Source organism: Hemicordylus capensis, chromosome 6, assembly GCF_027244095.1.
Source record: "Hemicordylus capensis ecotype Gifberg chromosome 6, rHemCap1.1.pri, whole genome shotgun sequence".
Taxonomy (NCBI): Eukaryota; Metazoa; Chordata; class Lepidosauria; order Squamata; family Cordylidae; genus Hemicordylus; species Hemicordylus capensis.
In genome coordinates, this window is record NC_069662.1 from 24,109,859 (window position 1) to 24,129,789 (window position 19,931).

The window sequence follows — 19,931 nt, forward strand, 5'->3', positions numbered from 1 at the left end:
TGCTGAAAACCAGCCGCAAATGCTGGCTTTCATGCAAAAACAGCTGATGTCCAGAGTTCAAAGAACTGGCTGAACCATTTTTTAATTTACCCATTATGGTAAGTGCAACTTTCCTTTAAGACAAGAAACTTTTAATTTTCTTAATTAGGTAAATATTAACCCTTCTATTCTGTCTACAGAGTTTTCAAAAGACATGCCCATTGGGAGTATAGTGCGACATGTGAAAAACCAGAGAGAGTGCCAAAAAAATGTGAGATGTTTAATTTGTCGTTCAAAATTAATCCATACAAACAAATGAAAATAAAACCCAATCTTCTTTTTTTTAAGGAACTGTCCAACTGTCCAGCCCCAAGATCCACATGCTAGTCAAAGAGCGAAAGATGAGGAACAAGATCCGCCTTGGCCCTTATCAGGGATAGTGACCGTATGTAGTACCGGCGAAGTTGCTTTTCTATTCTTTGGCCGCAGGACTTCATGGAAAGTAACTAACATGGCGTTCCTTTGCGCTTTCAAAGGCTTCCTGAGTAGCCATCAGCCTCCAGCAGGCTGTGGTTGGAGAAAAGCCCTAAGGGAGCTAGGAGGAGGGTTGCTGGTAGCCAGGAAGGCTCAGGAGACAGGTCAGAGGGCAGAGCCTGATGGGCTTCAGTAAGATCACAGCCAACAGGAAACACTTTATTCCTGTGGCTGGTGCTGGCAGACCTGGTAGGTTGAGCCTGGGGTGAAGAAGCTGTACAGAGAAGCAAGTGTAAGAATAATCCGCTTGGCTCTCATGAACGAGTTGCTACGACATGGTTGTCACCACCACCAGGGACTGACCAAGGTGATCATCAGCTTGCCTGGGGTAGTGGGGAATCAGTCTCCCCCGCCCCGCCTCCACCCAACAAGATCTGCTTCCCTGACTTCTCCTGGACTGAGAGAAGGGTGGGGACCCCCCAGAGCTACTGCTGGCCTTGGAAAGCAGTGAGATAATCTTGCTGCGTGCCGAGCCTTCCTATTCAGTACAGGGGCGAGAAGATGATCCTGTTCTTCTCTAGGCTTGGAGAAAGGTAGGGGATCTTCCACTGAGCCTCTTGAAGACTCAACTGGACAAGGATTAGCCTCTGCCTTCTTAGAGCTGAGGAGGGGCCCGTGAGCTTACTCCTGCAGTGATACTGGGCCTTGGAAGAGCTTAGGGAATCTCCAAAGCTCTTGCCATCACAGGCAAGACCCATCCCTTACCCTCAAGGGTCAGTGGCAAGTATAAATGTTGGTTGGCAACCAAGGGGCAGTTAAAAATTGCAGGCCTCTCATCACCACCCACCCCACCTCCTTCAGCAAAACAGAATCTCAGATTCAGCTTGCGTGGCTATGGAGGATGCACAGACTGCACTGTATATACGTACATATAAAAGCGGCTTAGAGACAGACTAGCCCTACGCTGGCTGGCAGTGGCTCTCCAGGGATATTTCCCAGCCCGGCCTGGAGCTGCCAGGGATTGAACTTGGGATCACCCACCTGCAATACATGTTATTTGGCTCCTTCGTAATGAGAGCTACCAATTCAAGTATGCCTACTGTGTGAAAATCATGTTGCCGGTTTTTACTATTTTTTAAAAAATTATTATCCAGCATTGTTCCATGACTGCTGAAAACCAGCCGCAAATGCTCGCTTTTATGCAAAAACATCTGATGTCCAGAGTTCAAAGAACTGGCTGAACCATTTTTACCCTGGCTGGTTGGCAGTCTTATTTCAGAGTACGTGCCATGGGAAAATGGCCTCAGTTGGCACCAGTCTCCTTTCCAGATATGGAACCTAGCCTCTGTTGCCAAATTGGCAGACTCTGGGAACTGAAGTATCAGTGGTCAGTAATATCTACCTACATAATTATTTCTCTTAGCCGCCCACCGTGGGGATGCATGTCTTCGGGCCGGAACTCTCGTGCGGAACTCTTGTGTGGACACACTGCAAGAGTTCCCGGCAAAGACGGGAGCAAGGACAGAGAAACTGGGGGCCGATTGGGAAGGAGCCGCACGAGGGAAGCGGTGCGCCTGGCCGCGATGGGGAGGTGGCAGTGGTGGTTTGGGGCCCGGCCGCGGTGGCAGTGGGGTGAGGAGGTGGCTGGGCTGCCAGCAAGAGGAGACGGCCCAGGATGGGACGGGCCAGCTTTAAAGCTGGCCAGAAACCACCAGGCGGGGGGGGGGATCAGCCCGGATGGGAAACGCCGGCCCCAAATACTGCACAGATGTTCTGTGCAGGGTCGGCTAGTTTTAAAGTGTTCTTCATGGATACTTGTCCAACCTCTGTTTGCATGAAATTGGGTGTGTATGTGAGATGCCTGGGGAGAGACCCGGGGCCTGCAGGGACATTTTTGAAATGCCACTCTGGCTGTGAATTCTGCTACAGTACATTGTGCTACCAGTCCTAAAATAAGGCCATTCACAGCTGCTCCTGGAAGCTAGGGGGTCCTGAGCCCTCCTCCTAATCCACCACTCCCAACATTTTTAAAGCTTAAAAATACCAACAACAAAACACTTGCTCCCCGCAAACCTGGCCAGTCTGGAATTAAATAGGGCTGCTATTCAGTGATAAAACTATGCTGATCAATCTAGCACTTCCATTAAGCTGCTACACTATAATAAAAGCTGACTGCTCCTTAGCACCATAAAGGCAGCTGTGCGGCCCCAAGTATACACATTTTTTTTTTTTTTAAGTTAAATCAGAATTTGGTTGCAAGCTCACAGAAATTTTGTATCTAGAGAAAATGAATTCTGGAACCTGTGCAAATCAAGCCTATTTGCATATATTTATTTTTTGCATAAATTTATTGTGCTGTGCTTGTTCTGAGGAGGGACAAAGAACCCTACCTGCCATTGAAACTTCATCTTCTGACTGCTAGAAACTCTTGCCCCATCTTCCAGGGCTTTCGCTTCCCACTACTTCTCTCTCCCCTGCTTCACCACAGATTGCAAATTCTCAGGATGCTGAATTTTGTGGCCCAATCCAAACTCATTTACACAGAATCACATTAAGTACACACAGCCATGGTCTATGTGTGTGGCGGGGGGCGGGATCCAAATATATGTTCTATAACAGGGGTAGCCAACCTGAGGCTCCCCAACTGGTAGACTACAACTCCCATTATCCCCGTTATATCTCTACAGAATGTAGCCTTAGAGCACTTTGGAAGTGGTCGAGATTGTGACTTCCATGAGGTTGCCACTCTATGGAAAAAGTGCCACACGAATTTGACTCTGCACCTTCATGACATTATCCAAAAGGCCAAGGTGGGGAGGGGGTGGGAGGCAGAGCAAATAGCTCTCTGTGAGTGGCATGGTCAACATGTGTGTGGGCAGACAGGCAGAGTGGAAGGGATCTCAGTGGTAATGAAAATTATCACCTTGTCCAGAGATTCACTTAACCTAGCACACACCTGCCATCTAGGACAGGCATTAGACTGATGGGCTAGCAATGTGAATGGGTACTGCATCGTTATCCACAGAAGTGTGTTTGGCTTTATAAGAAGAGCTCAGAAGTTGATTGTTCCTTTTGTAGATAGGGGCTGACAGGCAGAAGAAGGGTGTACCATTGCACTGAGAGCAGCCTAACAAAAATCCCCAACTGCATCAGTGCAGCAGGAAAGTGGCCATTTTTGATGCCTCTCAAAAATATGTCCCTGCGCAACTTCCCCACTGCAATTAGTTGGGAAGTTCTGTTAGTCTGCTTCTTGCTGCACCAGTGTAACCTTCCCCCGTATGTCGGCCAGGAATCCTTAGATTATCTCCTTTTCCTCTGTGGTCATTTATGGGCGCAGATCCACCATTGGCAAGTAGGTTTTAACAGGGCAATTCTGAGAAAAAGGTTGGAGGACCAGCAACTGTGGGCTCTGCCCACTGACTTGCTCTCACCCAGACAAAGGGCTCTTTAACCCCCTTCTCCACAGCACCAAAGGCTTTGGCAGAACCGTCCCTTTATCCACTTCTCCTGCTCAGCTCTATTTGCCCTTGACTTGGTTTGTGTAGGACAGATAACTATCCTCTGCTGCAGATGTGTGCATGTGTAAATAAAGAGCCCTTTACCAGCATCCTGGATCATGGTGGGAGAAAAAGGCTGGGGTACAGAATGACACTGAGAGGGATCCCTGGGATCAGTGGTGATGCCGGGGCTCCGATTTAAAGCCTGGGGTCTGAATCAAGCCCCTGGGATGCCAGCTGGATGTACAGTGGAGCTTGTTTGATCTGAACTTTCGTCAGCCCCCAATGCCCATTCAGATTCCCAGTGTCACTGCCATCCCACCTGTACATTCCCATATCAGTGCAACCCACATGGCTTATTTAGAAGTGAATGGCAACATCTTCACTGCACATGATGTTTCAAATGGGGCTGAAAATCCCGCCCCAGCTACGTCACTCACCCCTGCGGCCTGCTGCTCACAGCTACGTATGTGATGGCGGGCGCTTCCGTGATCAGGTAGCTCGGGCGTCTGAGTCTCCCGATCACAGAAGTGGTGTTCGCCTCTTCGGACGAATGCCACCACATCTGGGAGTGGCAGGCATCGGGGTGAGTGATGAGGCCAGGATGGGACTTCTAGTCCCACTTAAAACATAGTACTTGTGTAGACCGATGTGGCTATTAACAACTGAATAAGCCTTCTGTTGACAACTTTCCCATTGATCAAAGTTGTAATTCTTCCCCCACCCCTCGAAAAGCACCAAAGCAGCTTGCCGCAGAGGGATCTCCATTGTCCTGAGGATTCCCCCCACCCCCAACCCCCAATACAGAGTGGGCACCTTCTCTAAAAAAAAGAAGACTCATTGCTTGTGTTTCACTACAAAGTTATGGTTTTGGGATGGGGAATACAGGCTGTATTATGTAACAGTAAACCTGTCTAGATGACTAGAAGATTTCTCTTTTTCTAACAAAACAAAAACGAAGAGAAAGAGAGAGAGAGAGAGAGAGAGAGATCTAACTGGCGTCACCACAATGTTATGGGTTCAGTGTTGTTCAAGAAGCCAACTCAAGCAAGACTTAGCATCCTAGAGAATTCAGTCTGGTTCTGCTGTGACCTCCAGGTGGAACACAAAACAGGACCGGGAACCGGCCACATTTGTCCATCCCTCTTTGCACATAAGTAGGATTCACTCTAACTAAGCCATCCCCGACCAAGATTTATCTGCAGTTGCTGAGCTGAAAGGACATCAGTCTTCTGGCTCATTACGTCATCAAGCTTGGTGCTGAGAATGGTCCACACTTTGGCCCTCGGCGAACACTTGGCGCTGGGAAATGTAGATTTCCTTCTGTCAGGGAAGATCTCAGCTAAGTCGTGTGGGTTCTACGATGCCGAACCAGGTGCGAGTTCTGCCCAAACTTCTTCCCGCACTCGGGGCATTTATAAGGTCTCTCTCCCGTGTGGGTGATCTGGTGTCGAATGAGATCAGAGCTCCACCGGAATTTCTTCCCGCATTGGCTGCACCCATACGGGCGATCTCTTGCGTGGGATGCCCTATGTCTGGTCAGCTCGGAGCTCTGGTAAAAACTCCGACTGCACTGAGGACATCGGAACGGTCTCTCCGAGGCGTGGGTCCTCTGATGCCGGGTTAGCTGGGAGGTGTGACCGAAACGCTTGCCGCATTGTGGACACTGGTGGGGTTTCTCACCTGTATGGATCCTCTGATGAGTGAGCAGGTGTGAGTTACGGCTAAACGTTTTCCCACATTCTGAGCATCGGTGGAGGGGCTTTCCAGCCGGGTGGGGGACTCCAATGTGGCTGGGACGTGTGGCCGGATTATCTCCTGTCTCACTGCATCTCTCCTCCCGTTGCTGAGTCACTCGCTCGCGATTCTCAGAGGACACATTCTCTTGAGAGTTTGCAGTGGGAAAAGTCCCATGAGCCTCCACTTCCATGGGCCCTCCCTGCAAAGGGTTCTCCTCTCGGGTCCCATTGGCCACCAAGACACCTGCAGAGGTAAGAAACATAGAAGAACTGCATAATGCCTGTCAGCTGGAGAGTTCCAATTTTGCTTTCTACACAAGGAAAGGCTAGCAACTTAGGGCTAGTGACATCAAGGCAAACATCAAACAAAACTGACTCCAAGACTTTTAACTTGACCCAACCCTTGCCTGCCCCATTAGCTATCCATCCCAAACACTGAACCCGTTTTCTCATTCCAGCGATAACCATTCTTCATCCGCTCTTCCTGCCCGCTCCAGACAGCTGGCTCCATTTTTGACCCACATTCGCACTCCGTTTTTCCTTTACTTTGCTGAGCCACTCTGTTCTGACATCAGAGGAAAGGCAACCAATCAGTGGTTGTTCCTTACCTGACTAATTCAGGCTGCAAAGTGTAAGTGGCATACAGCAGTGAGTGACTTCGGTACTGATATAAATGCGACGGGACCCTGTGTCAGATCTCCACCCAGATTCCAACCTGGAGAAGACCCTATCAGAGGAGGATGAGCATGACCCAGCTGAACCCCCTGGCCCCAAGGGAAGCTCCTTAGATCCAACAGACACTGAGCATCCAACAGTCATCCCTCGGAGGAGCCCTGGGGACTCGGGAGTTCTCCAGGGAGGCTCCTCTTCTGCCCTGGAAACTCCTCCATTGCCCCTCAGCAACCCCAGGAGCAGAGGTGACACCATGCCTGCCAGGGCCAAAGTCCAACACCGAAGGCGAAGTGCTCACCTAGCTGACTTGAGACCTCCCTCTCGATGACCGGCTTCCCCCCTGCTAACTAGGCTTGGAGGCACCTTTCAAAGAGGTGATTCTCTTATTTTTAGCAGAGGGAGAAGACTATTTAACTCCAGCACAGCATTTTTCCAGTGGCTGCTGCTGGTGTCTCCCTTATGTTTCTCCTTAGACTGTGAGCCCTTTTGGGGGCAGGGAACCATCTTATTATTATTATTATCTGCGTAAACTTTTTGAAACTTTGAAAACTTTTTCACTGAAAAGCGGTATATAAATAGTAGCAGTCGTCATCCTCAGGAGGAGGGGGAGCCCAGCACAGGCACCTGCTTTGGATCAGGGCCAACCTAGCTTCAGAAAGGGGCAAGGTTCCTGACTTCTCCATCACCCCTCCATCTGCAGGCAGCCTTGGCTGGTTTCATAGCTCTTTCTTTGAGCTCTCACTAGACCTGGCTACAGACACTAAGTGGAGACCATCGGAAATCACTTGCTTAAGCATGCTCTCCATGTGGTCAGCCCGGCAGAGCAAAGCATGCTCTCCATGCACCAACCCTATGTATTTGCACAGTGGCACGCTATGGCCTGGGACATGCAGATGCTGCCTGCATATGACCCAGGCTAACAAACCATTTAAAGGCCAAAGAAAGGTACCACTGGTGTTCCCAGGTGGTCTCCCATCCAAGTACTAACCAGGCCCGACCCTGCTTAGCTTCCAGGTTCAGACGGGATTGGGCGTGTTCAGGGTGGTATGGCCATAGGCACCACTGATGTTAGAGAAATGATTACTGACTTCACCCACAAATCCCTGGGGCAGGGAAATATCCCCTATTGCCCTTCAGCACTGTCCAATTCAGTGTTTCTTTTGCCATTTCTTACCTGTTTCCTGAAGGCCTCGGGGCTCCTGTTTGGGGATGCAGGGCATCTTGAGAGGGGGGCCAGGGGGGAGCTGGTTTAGTGTTACTTCAGCTGAGGATATGCACTCAGGATGGGGCAGCAGTGGAGCAGAAGGCTCCCATGGTGCTCCAGGCAAAATCATATTTTGCGGGCTCACCTGTTCGACTTTCACCCGTACTGTAACCTGGCAACAAGGGACAAAAATATATCACTAGGAGCCTCCCCCAAGCACACTTTATCCTTTAAAGCAGGGGTTCCTCAAACTTGGGTCCCCAGATGTAGATAGATTACAATTCCCATCATCCCTGCCACAGTGTGGCAGGGAATGATGGGAGTTGTAGTCCAACAACATCTGGGGAGCCTAAGTTTGAGGAACCCCTGCTTTAAAGTCCTGGAACCAAAGGAAGAGAATAAGCCGGTGGCCTAAAAAGGTTCGGTCTTTTCTACCGCCTCACAGAACACTTGCATGATGCCATCTCTTGTACTTCCTTCAAACTGCGCCTTAAAACCACCTTTTTATGAAGCTGGCACAGCTGTTCGGTCCTCATACCCTTCTGTAATGAAGCCCAAGTACATGTAACTGAAATAAATGCATCTTCTTCCCTATTTAGCTATGTCTCCATTTCTCTCCCCCATGGCAAATTTTATCTCATAAGCCTCTTGGGGCAGGTACCTCTTGTACCCAGCAAAGCACTGAGCACACTGGGGTGTATGTGTGTGTGTATGTATGTATGTATGTATTTATTGTTGGACTGCATTTCCAACAATCATCCCCAGTCACAATAGCCAGTAGCCAGGATGATGACAGCTGTAGGCCGACATCTGCAGGAGAGCCATGCTTTGGGACCCTTGACATAAATACATATATATTTGAGGCCTTCGTAAAAAATTTGTTTTGTTTGCAAAAAAACCTTTTTCATTCAGCCCTCGCCCTCCGAGAACTAACTGCACATCACATGATGCGGTTACGGTTGCCGCCAGCTCGTTTGGTGGCGACTCAGGATCGGGCCTTCTCTGTAGCTACACTGGGGCTCTGGAATACACTCCCTGTTGAAATAAGAGCATCTCCTTCTCTGCTTGCTTTTAGGAAGACCCTCAAGACGTTCCTGTTTTCCCAGCCTTTTAACTGAAATTGAAATTTTCACGTTTTTATTTACTGAGATTGTTTGTATCTGTTTTATGGATTTGAACTGTTTTATATCATTTTGGCATTTGTTAGGTTTTGACTTTGTACACCGCCTAGAGATATCTATATCAGGCGGTGTAGAAAGATGACAAACAAACAAACAAACAAACAAACAAATGAATGAATGAATGAATGAATAGATCAGTTGATTCCCTGCCTGTCTTCATTAAGGCAGAGCCTCTCTTGGGGCGGTGCTTGTGTGCTACTGCTGAGGAAAGTTATGCTCTTGAGGGAGGGCTACAGCACAGTAGCAGCGCATCTGCTTAGCATCTGCTGAGAGCCAGATTCAGTCCTCAGCATCTGTGGCCAAGGGACCTCAGGTAGTGTTGCTGGAAATGGCCCCAGAGTTTTAACGAGCTGCTGTCAAACAGGGCAGACTGGATAAGACGACTGGTCCGACTCACTACAAAGCATTTTTACAAGCCCACCACAACGACTAGCCCCACTAACCAGTACTAGCCTGGTAACACATGCCTAACTCGCTCCTTTGTGTGAAGAGATGGCCTGAGAGGAAAAATGAACAGACTCTTTTCCAAAGGAAGGCCTCCTTGACCAGTCAGCTGCAGGAAACACCGTTAACTGCCACCGGTGAAGCCAAGCTTGCTTCATGTTGTTGGACTCCAATGCTGTGGAGGCATGATGGGAGTTGTCGTCCAACAAAATCTGTCCAATGATGAATCCAACAATATGATGGGAGTTGTAGTCCAACCACGTGTAATTCAGGGGTTCTCAAGCTTGGTCCCCCAGGTGGTGTTGGACTACAATTCCCAACCATGCCCAGACACAATGGCCTTGGCCATTGTGGCTGGGGATGACGGGCATTGCAGTGATGATGGACTAACCCTGATGAAGTCCAAAGGCCATTATGGCAGGGAATGATGGGAGCAGCAGTCCAACATCTGGGAATCCAAGGTTGAAAACTCCTGATCTAAGCTAGCAAACATTTAGCTGCACATTCTGCTTCCCTTGCTCCCTGCTTTCATTTCCCCCTTTAAATCTCTTGTCTTTTAGACTGTAAGCTCTTTGGGATGGGAACCTGTCTATCTTTATACTTGCAAAGCATTGACCCTATTTGCAGGAACCTCTGTAGGAAGACCGTGATGAAACTCTGAGGAAAGTCCTGGACGTCTCTGTTGGGGGAGGGACTTTATGGGGCCCAAGGCTGGAGGGACCCATCCCTTTGTCCTCCCCTCACCCCTCAAATCCCCACCTTCTCCTAGCATTAAGTTCATCAGGATGAAAAACACCCTCACCTGTTGCTCCCACATGCTGGCCTCTCGCCTTCCCATCTGGTACCCCTCCACTAAGGCCACAGCCTGGGCACACGTCTCAGGGCCTCGTTCCCACACCCAGCTCTGGATGTCCTGGGGCAAGATGGTTAGGAACTGCTCAAGGATCAGCAGCTCCAGGATTTGCTCCTTGGTACGGCTTTCCGGCTTCAGCCAGCGGCGGCAAAGCTCCCGCAGCCTCCTGCAAGCCTCCCGCGGGCCTTCGGCGTCCTGGTAACGGAACTGCCGGAAACGCTGGCGCTGCATCTCCACAGTGGCGCCCGTCTCCCCTCGCAGGCCGAACGACTTGGACTTCCTGTGGTCGTTCCTGCTGCCCCGGGCATCCAGGCCATTGTGCGGCTGCTGGGCTTTCCCACCCAGGGCCGGCATGAGCCGTGTCATCCACTCTCCTCGGGGCCACTGGCAGGTTTCTGCCGCTCGCTCAAAGGAAGACAAGTAGGCCTCAATGTCATCCACAGGCGCAAGTTCAGGGAGCTGGAGGTTTCCCCAGGCGGGGGCTGGGGGCGGGACAGGGACAGGGACAGGGGTTGGCACAACTTCCGCCGGCGTCCGCAGGGACTGGACCATCTCCTGACACTGAACTTCCCATAGCTGTGGTATTGGGTCACTCCTCACCTGAGGAGGGGTAGCCCACCTGAGCAGATCGCTAATTGTGCCTGCCTGGACGACGAGGGGGGCTTTCCCCGCAGCATCCCATTCCCAGCCTGCTTCTGGGCACGGTGGGCCAGGCTCCTCCATTTTCACCCTTGGCGGCATCGTTTCTTCTAAAGGGTACAGAAAATGGAGGCCTAACGCGGGTGGAGGCACCTCCTGTGTGGTGGCCATTTTGTTTCCTCTCGGGGAAAGTAGCTCTCCTCCTCAAACCTTCCGATCAGCTCACGGCAGAACGGTCCGGCCTCCGGTGGCTTGGGCCAATCCAAAGACGCCCTCAGTGCAACGCGCAGTCTCTGGGGGGCAGGCGAGTGTGATGAAATGGTGCTATAGGAGAAGGCCGGCGACCCACAAGTGTATTGTACAGCCAAGAAAGTGACGATGGGATGACAGGGCTCCTCCCTGATATAGAAAGGGGAAACACCATTGAAAATTATGCTCAGAAGAAACAGTTCCATCCCAGAGCATTACTACCACTACTATTTATATACCTCTTTTCAACAGAAGTTTCCAAAGCAGTTTACCTAGAAATAAATAAATAACAAATGAATAAGATGGTTCCCTGTCTCCGAAGGGCTCACATTCTAAAAAGAAACAAAAGGTAGACACCAGCAACAGCCACTGGAGGGATGCTGTGCTGGGGTTGGATAGGGCCAGTTGCTCTCCCCCTGCTGAATATGGGAGAATTGCTGCTTCAAAAAGTGCCTCTTTGCTCAGTTAGAAGGGCCATGTTGTTAGACTCCGTTACCTCCGGCTAACAGCTGGCTGCAGCCCCCTAATGGCACAGCGAGGAAATGACTTGATGAGCAAACCAGAGGTTGCCAGTTCGAATCCCTGCTGGTATGTTTCCCAGACTATGGGAAACACCTATATCGGGCAGCAGCGATATAGGAAGATGCTGAAAGGCATAATCTCATATTGCGTGGGAGGAGGCAATCGTAAACCCCTCCTGTATTCTACCAAAGACAACCACAGGGCTCTGAGGTCACCAGGAGTCAACACAGACTCAATAGCACACTTTACCTTTAACAGCTGGCTGCACCCTTACTGTTATTAGGTTCAAGGCTTGACAGTGGCCACTTTGTGTTAAATGACAGCCTGCAAATCCAGAGATGGTTGTGATCTGCTTTACTGCAACACTCATAAGCATCATGGATAGTTATATATGGATGTGACCTGGACGATCAGGCTGCCGGGTACCGCAAGTCAAACAGTATCCTGGCAGCAAGACGGACAAAGCCATAGCTCAGCCTGCTTTGCCTGCCTGCTTTGGCGGGCAGGGAGTGAGCCCACCAACAGATCAGAATGTAAACACATCTTCAGGGCAGAAAGTTGGGAGCAATGCCTCTCTCAAAGACAGCTTCCTCCATCCTGCCTAGCGACATGGGACAACGGCTATTTTTCTTCTCAGCTCTGGAGCAAAGCAAAGAGCTATGAAGTGGCAGCATGAGTCACTCAGCATGAAAGTACTTTACGAGTTCAAGAACAAACTCCTGCTCTTTTAAAAGGAAGCAGGTGCAAACACCTTTGCCACTGCTTGCTATGGCTATCACAACTAATATACCTATAAAACTCCAGAATCAACAGAAGCATATAGCTATAGTTCTTTAAAACATACAAATGCATGAATCACCTAGCTCAATCAGAACAAAGGTCCACCAGCAACCTCCTTCACCTCAGTGGTTAAAGTGTTGGGGAGACTCGGGTTCGAATCCCCACTCAGCCATGACACTCACTGGGTAACTCTGGGCCAGTCAGTTATCATTCTAACTACTGCTACAACTGCTAACTTTTTTAGCTGCCCCATAGCAAATTGTTCTCTGGGTGGCTTGCAATAAAAGAACAATAGAGCATAACCTACCTCACAGAGTTGTTGTGAGGATAAACATGACCATGTACTCTGGGCTCCTTAGGAACATAGGAAGCTGTCATATACCGAGTCTCAGACCACTGGTCTATCTAGCTCAGTATTGCCTTCACAGACTGGCAGCAGCTTCTCCAAGGTTGCAGGAATCAGGCAGGAATCTCTCTCAGCCCTGTCTTGGAGATGCCAAGGAGGAACTTGGAACCTTCTGCTCTTCCCAGAGCGGCTCCATCCTCTAAGGGGAATATCTTACAGTGCTCACACTTCTAGTCTCCCATTCATATGCAACCAGGGCGGACCCTGCTTAGCTAATGACAAGTCATGCTTGCGACCACAAGATTAGCTCTCCTCAGTTGGTGTGGGATATACATGTAAGAATGGGGGGAAATGCCACTGAAAGAGGGGTGGCCCAAAATATCGTGCACCTGAGGTGAGGCATCAAACACTGCCTTGCCTCATGACCCTTATGGGAGCTGTCCCCCTTTCAAAGCCAACCCATGCAAGCTTTGAAAATGGTGTGGGAGGCCAGGAGAAGGGAAGGTTACATAGGAACATAGGAAGCTGCCATATACTGAGTCAGACCATTGGTCTATCTAGCTCAGTTTTGTCTTCACAGACTGGCAGCGGCTTCTCCAAGGTTGCAGGCAGGAATCTCTCTCAGCCCCTTCTTGGAGATGCTTCCAGGGAGGGAACTTGGAACCTTCTGCTCTTCCCAGAGCGGCTTCATCCCCTGAGGGGAATATCTTACAGTGCTCACACATCAAGTCTCCCATTCAGATGCAACCAGGGCAGACCCTGCTTAGCTAAAGGGACAAGTCATGCTTGCTACCACAAGACCAGCGGTCCTCTCTCAAGGTTGACAGCAGCCTCTGCTTCTCTCCATCTGCTTCTTGAAAGTTTTGCAAGGAGTGTGAGGAGAGGGGCTCCTTGCAAAGCTGGCATGGGACAGACCAGTCTCGAAAAGCTGCTCAGCTCGTGGGGTGGGGGACATCTTGCCACCCTGTTGGAACCCACCTCTGCTGGCCCTATGAAAGGGCTGGTCCTGAACAGAGGACTCCCAAGTCAGCGGCCCTCCCCAGTGGTCCAGGTACTGTTCTAAAGTCAGTGGCCATCACTGTGTCTTGTGACTGTGAGGACTCATGTCTCCTGCAAGCATGTGGCCGGCTGGCACCCGACTGTGTGCAGTGGATGATCCCAATGGTACCTCGATGGACAGGCAGGAGCACTTCATCCGCGTGCTGAGAGACAATGTGGATGGACTGCTCCGCTCAACAACAGTGGGATGGCATGCCCCATTTGGGAAGGGAGACATGCGCACCCCTGCTTCTTCTCCTGCCCTCCACAAGCACTTCTGAGCACTCCTGCTAACTGGGCAAAGAGGTGCTTTTTAAATGGGTGGTTCTCTTATATTTAGCAGAGGGAGAGCAACTGGCCCTAACTACATGTAAGGTCCCTATGTAACCCCAGCACAGCATCTCTCTAGTGGCTGTTGCGAATGTCTGCCTTCTATTTCTTGTTAGGCTGTGAGCCCTTTGAGGACAGGGAACCATCTTATTTATGCATTTTTCTATGTAAACTGCTTTGAGAACTTTTGTAGAGAAGCGGTATAGAAATATTCACAATTGCAGCAGTCATAGAGGGCCAGTCAGAGTATTATCTGAGCCTCTTCACTGAACCCCACAAGTTAACCATGCACTTTTGGAAGAAGAGCTTTCTTTTCTCAGTCCGTCCTGAAACCAGTGCCAAACAACTTCACTGGGCATTTCTAGTATTTTTCTTCATTAGAATTAATGAAATCTAGTATTCGTTTTCTTCATTAGAAAATTAATGAAGTTTTCTAGTATTTTGCGGGGAGGGGGATCTTGGGTGTGCCCATTCAGTGTGTCCACATGCAATTAGGAAGGACCCTTCCGCTTCACCCATGAGATGGAAAGGATCCCAGATATTCTGTTGCTCCAAGATGCAACACTGCAGGGTCTTGAGAAATGTGCCTCATAATCCCTTGCAAAGTTGCAGAGGGTGCTGAGATAAAGCCTTGGGGTTGTAGATGTCTTGGGATGCACCTCTTAGATGATGCATCACTTCTGTCCCAAACAACTTCTTGGGTTGCTTAGAACCCTGCAGAATCTGACCAAAGATCCACCCAAGTCCAGCATCTTGATTTCTATAGTGACCAACCAGAAGCCTCTGAGAAGTGCATGAGCAGGGCATACAAAGGCAAAAGCCTTGCCCTGCTCGGCTGTTCCCTTCCTCCAACTGGTATTCTGCAGGCAAAGATGTATTCTGCAGGCAAAGCTCAGTGGAAGAGCATCTGCTTTGCAAACAGAAAAAATCAACTCCAGGAAGGACTGGGAAATACCCATCTCAAACCCTGGAAACCTGCTGTCAGTCAATGTAGATGAGAGGCCCCCAGATATTGTTAGACTACAACTCCCATCATCAGGGAGCTGGGATCATCATCAGGGGATGATGGGAGTTGTACTCTCTCTGTATTTCTGGTTTATGGACTTATAAAGCAGTCTTCGTTTGAGTCTGGGGCCTTCAGCCACTGTGGCTGGGGATGATGGGCATTATTGTCCACTAACATCTGGGCACCCACGACTGAAATCCCCTGCATTAATTTCCTATATTGTTAACATATGCAGTTGTCCTTGGAGCTGAGCTGAATCAGCCTAGTGAATCAGCCACCTCCCTGCCACACACACACATGCGCAGGATCCTACCACTGGATGTGAAGATGGAGATACATTTCCCCGCATCCAACATTCTTCCCTAAGTCATTCATTGAGCTGCTCTGCCCCACCAGATCCTATTTGTGTTCCACAGGTGAGGGTACTTGACTGCTACCCACCGCTATTTCTCTGCTGTAACCTGTGATGGGGCTGGGGGTGTAGCTCAGTGTTAGAGCCTCTGCTTTGTATGCAGAAGATCCCGGGTTCAATTCCTGGTAGCATAATCTCCAGGTAGGGTTGGGAAAGACTCCTGTCGGAAACCTTGGAGAGCTGCTGCCAGCCACTGAGCCAGACGGACCAACGGGCTGACTCCTTATGGCAGCTCCCTACGTCCCTATTCTGCAGCAGATGGCCAGGACTAGTTGGGGACTCAGGAGTCCTGACCCTCATCCTTTCTAGGAAAGCCCATGAGGACCCACCACTGGTCTGAAGGCACATGATGCAGCCACTTTGCTGAAGCTAAGCAGGCCTGGGTCTGGTCAGTGCCTGGACTGGGAGACCATCACTCAGGGAATCCCATGAGCTCTGCCTCCTGTCCCACCATGCAAGAACGGTGGGGTATCCATGTAGGATGCAAACTTCAAGTGTAAGCCCAGCAGTCCTAAACACAGCATCGTAGAGTCTCATTTTAATCTCCCTCCAAAGAATCCCGCTCCTCCTAACTGGAATCCAGAGGCATTTCTTTCTCCCAAGAGGGATGACTCTCACTCCTCATCCAGGAGAGCGGCTTTGATTTCCAGTGCCCTGCTCGCGAGACCAGAGAGTCCTCCTTCTCACCTCCGAGACCCCCGCCCTAACCAGGAGTCCAGTGCAGTCCGACTTCAACTTCCAAGACCACCCACCCAGGAACTCTCTAATCCAGCCCTCCTCCGGACCCCTCTTTGGGAGCCCCGCGCACCTGCTTCTTACTGACCCACAAGGTCGATCCCCCCCGCAGGGGTCCTGGCTCGACTCCCCTCCCAGACCCCCTTCCCTGAGAGGAGGGGGGACCACCCAGGGGTCCTGGCTCTCACCTCCCAGACCTAACGGACCCCAGCAGGGCCAGGAGTCCTCCTCGCCTCCAAGACCTCCTTTCTGGGGAGCCCAGGAGGAGGAGCCCTGGCTCCAAGCAAGCCCCTCGCCCCCCAAGGCAGCCAGGGGTCCCGGCTCCAACTCTCCCGCCGCCCCTCTTTGTTCCCTCCCCGCCTGCAGCCTCCCTCGCCTGCGCATCGCTCGCCAGCTCTGCCCGCCTTGGCGCGCCCCGGGCCCGGCGGCGGCTGCGCTACCTGGGCCGGGGCGCCTCCAGCGCGGATCTCACTCAGGGCTCCAGCGGCGGCGGCGGCGGCGGCGGCTCCGCCTTGAGTTGCGTGGCGCCCATCCTTGCCCTGCCCGGCCCGGCCCGGCCCGCTGCTGTGCTTGGCTTCGCCTGCCGCGCCGTGCGAGCCCTTCTCGCCTTGCCCTGCCCTGGAGGTGGCCACCAGGTTGGTTCCCGGGCTGCGCCGGAGAGGCTGGGGTTAGTCCCCCCTCCGCAGGGCAGGCACTGGCTGCGGTCTCTGTCAGTCACCGCCGAAAGGAAGGGGAAGCCGGCTTGGGACAGCCCCTCGCCCAAAGGAGGAGGGGGGGAGACGGAGGGGGAGGCCGGGCAGGGTTGCATTGCCACGATTGCTCCATGGAGGAGCCGCTGAGCCTGCCCTCTGCGCCGCCAAGTTCCCAAGGGGATGCGCGCCGCCGGGGCCGCAGCCAGGCCAAAGGGGCGCCCGCGGGCCGCGGCTCTTCTCTTGCTTTCCCCGAGCGTTTTTGCTGCAATTAAAAAGAAAAGAGAAAGAAAGCACGCAACTAGGGCTGCCAACTTTCGTCGCAGCTCGGTCTGCCGTGCCTCTGCGTATGTGCAGAGTGCCTCGCCTTGCTTTGCGGTGGAAGGGAACCTGCTCCCCCAGGGAGTAGGCCCAAAGACGATGCGGTACCAGTCGAAGTATTTCAGACATGAAATACGATTGCAGTGTCATGAATAAGGTCAAATACTGTTCCAATATCAAATATTGTTGGCTCAGTTAAGGAATGGGGCAGGGAAAGACATAGGAAGCTGCCATATACTGAGTCATACCATTGGTCTGTCTAGCTCAGTATGGTCTAACCAGACTGGCAGTGGCTTCTCCAAGGTTGCAGGCAGGAATCTCTCTCAGCCCTGTCTTGGAGATGCTGCAAGGGAGGGAACTTGGAACCTTCTGCTCTTCCCAGAGCGGCTCCATCCCCTGAACGGAATATCTTCCAGAGCTCACACTTCTAGTCTAGGTTCTAGACCTTTGCCTGATGGCCTCCTAGAGTTGTCAGAACAGAATGCCCTGGGTTAAATGGATCAGTGTCTTGGCTTCTGCTAACTCGGCAAAGAGGCACCTTTTCAACCTGGTGATTCTCTACTTAGCAAGAGGAGAGTAACTGGCCCCATCCACCCCCAGCACAGTACCTCCAGTGACTGTTGCTGCTGTTTATCATATGTTTCTTTTTAGACCGTGAGCCCTTCGAGGACAGGGATCCATCCTATTTATTTGTTTATTTCTCTATGTAAACCACTTTGGAAACTTTTGTTGAAAAGCGGTATATAATAATATTTTGTTGTTGTTATATTACAGATACTAGTATATTTTTCTAAAAACTGGTATGAAGACACAGTGGCTGACATACAGAGCAAGGCTGCACTGGGGCAGCGAGAGAGCAGCCTAACAGAACTTGCAGGATTTGCAACCCTCAGGGACATATTTCAGGTGGCACAGAGGGCTTCCTGAGAAAAGGGAGGGTGTGGAAAATTGCTGCTTTCCTGCTGCACCACAGCACTTAGTTGGGAAGTTCTGTTAGGCTGCTCTCTCGCTGCCCCAGTGCATCCTTGCTCTGTGTCAGTGTCTCTGAGCATGTGCAGAAGCTTGAAGGGGCCAGGGGCCCACATACTTATGTGCCAAAGTAAAGTGTGCTATGGAAAATGGTACCAAGAACCACTTCTGACAATTATTATTAAATATCCTGTCTTTCCTCTAAGGAGTTCAGAAAAATATACTTGGTTCCTTCTCAATTTTTCCTCACAAAAAACCTGTGAGGCAGTATAGGCTGAGAGGGACTGGTCCAGGGTCTTCCAGGGAGCTTTTCTGATTGAGTGGAGATTTGTACCTGTATCTCCTTAGTCCTAGTCCAAAACTCTAACCACTGCATGATGACACTAGGTTGCTTTGCTTTATTTATTCTTTAAACAATAAGCCCCACTTTTCTATTTACAGAAGAATTCAAACTGGCTTACATAAAATCTAAAAAATCAATTAAAATATCAAACAACCCAGTCTCAACAGATGAAGGAGTAAAAAGCAGCTATTTACAGGAGATATAGTGAGAGCTATAGACCAAGGGTTTCCAGCCTTGGGTCCCCAGATGTTGGACTACAACTCCTATCATCCCCAGCTATAATTGTGGCTGGGGATGATGAGAGTTGTAGTCCAGCAACATATGGGAACCCAAGGTTGGGAACCCTTGGTATAAACTATCCATAACTGAAGTCCAAGAAAGGCCTTGATATGCAGAGTAGTGTTTATTACTAAAGGAAATGAGTGACGTCTGGTAAATCTCCCGGCAGAAGGTATCCCACAGATGGGGGTCCACCAGGGGAAGAGCCCTGTATCCTGAGACCACTGAACCTCTGGAGGAGGAGGCACTTGGAGTAAGACCTCAGAGGATTATCTTAACATCGGGCGGACTCATATAGCAGAAGGCAGCCTTTCAGATTTGCACATGGCAACATAATTTGCAGTCATTTCTATTCACTGCATAGCACAAGAACACGAGTAGTGAAAGCTCTTCCTTCAGTAGTGTCTTAGTACCCATCATAGGTTCACTAGAGTAGCACCTGCACACTACCAGAGAAAGCACCAAAGAACCTCACTTGTTCTGGCTTTATGCCCCTCTGTTTTGGCTAGAGAGGATGGAAATCTGGCAAGGCTGGGCAATTGGCAAGCCTCTTAGAGGCTCAAGGCTTTTGATGAGGCCATTCAACAGAAATGGTGGTTAGTGGTCCTTAGAAAGAGGGGTTCTGGCTTGGGGGGGGGCGTTTTCTAGCTTTCCTGGAAGCCACATTTTTTGATCGGGAAGGAAACTCATCCCGTCTATATAGGAACTGGTTGTATAGTTCATGGTGAAGGAGAGGCCCTCTGCCCGTGCTCAGTCACGTTGCCACCTTTTCTTCGGACAGGGATTCTGCATGAAATTCAGCAGTGGCAACTTTCCCCCAATCTGCAGATACAGTCATAGTTGAGGTTGTGTCAGGCCTGTCAGACAAGCAGTGCTCCTGTTAGAGAAGGGGTTTCTCAAACCTGGGTCCCCAGATGTTGTTGGATTACAACTCCCATCAGCCACTTTGACCATTGCGGCTGGGGCTGGTGGCAGTTGTAGTCCAACAGCATCTGGGGACCCAAGTCTGAAAACCCTGACTTAGAGGCAATACTGTAGCTCAGAACACCACTTTCTGAATTTCTTCTCTTTCCTTGCATATGCTCATGTATCCCTTTACAAAGGGGGAAATATGCAAAATTTCCTTTAGGAGTGAAATTGCCCGGACAACTTGTTTGCTGGTCTAGTCAATTTCTCATCTTCTCTGAAATCCGTGGGACCAGAGGTGTAAGAATTAAGAAAATGGAGCAG

General features: G+C 50.5%; 2 protein-coding genes and 1 pseudogene across 3 annotated transcripts in view; 1 reads left to right on the forward strand and 2 right to left on the reverse strand.

The window, feature by feature from the left end:
* Nucleotides 1-246: 246 nt before the first annotated feature.
* Nucleotides 247-16,681, reverse strand: LOC128329380 (zinc finger protein 213-like). Its single transcript, XM_053260467.1, has 4 exons — nucleotides 16,541-16,681; nucleotides 9,993-11,081; nucleotides 7,536-7,737; nucleotides 247-5,933 (listed from the first exon to the last, which is right to left on the reverse strand). Exons 2-4 carry the CDS (start codon nucleotides 10,851-10,853, stop codon nucleotides 5,293-5,295), a joined length of 1,704 nt encoding a protein of 567 aa, XP_053116442.1. The 5' UTR covers nucleotides 10,854-11,081; nucleotides 16,541-16,681; the 3' UTR covers nucleotides 247-5,292.
* On the reverse strand, nucleotides 7,301-7,419 carry LOC128332198 (uncharacterized; annotated as a pseudogene).
* The window catches only part of KREMEN2 (kringle containing transmembrane protein 2), an 81,412-nt gene continuing 78,080 nt past the window's right edge, over nucleotides 16,600-19,931 (forward strand). The window contains exon 1 of one of the 2 annotated variants that reach the window (XM_053260469.1): nucleotides 16,600-16,735. The gene's annotated coding sequence lies outside the window, so the exon portion shown is untranslated. Of the gene's footprint in view, nucleotides 16,736-16,886; nucleotides 17,268-19,931 lie in introns of those variants that run through there. The other variant, XM_053260470.1, reaches the window with a different exon arrangement.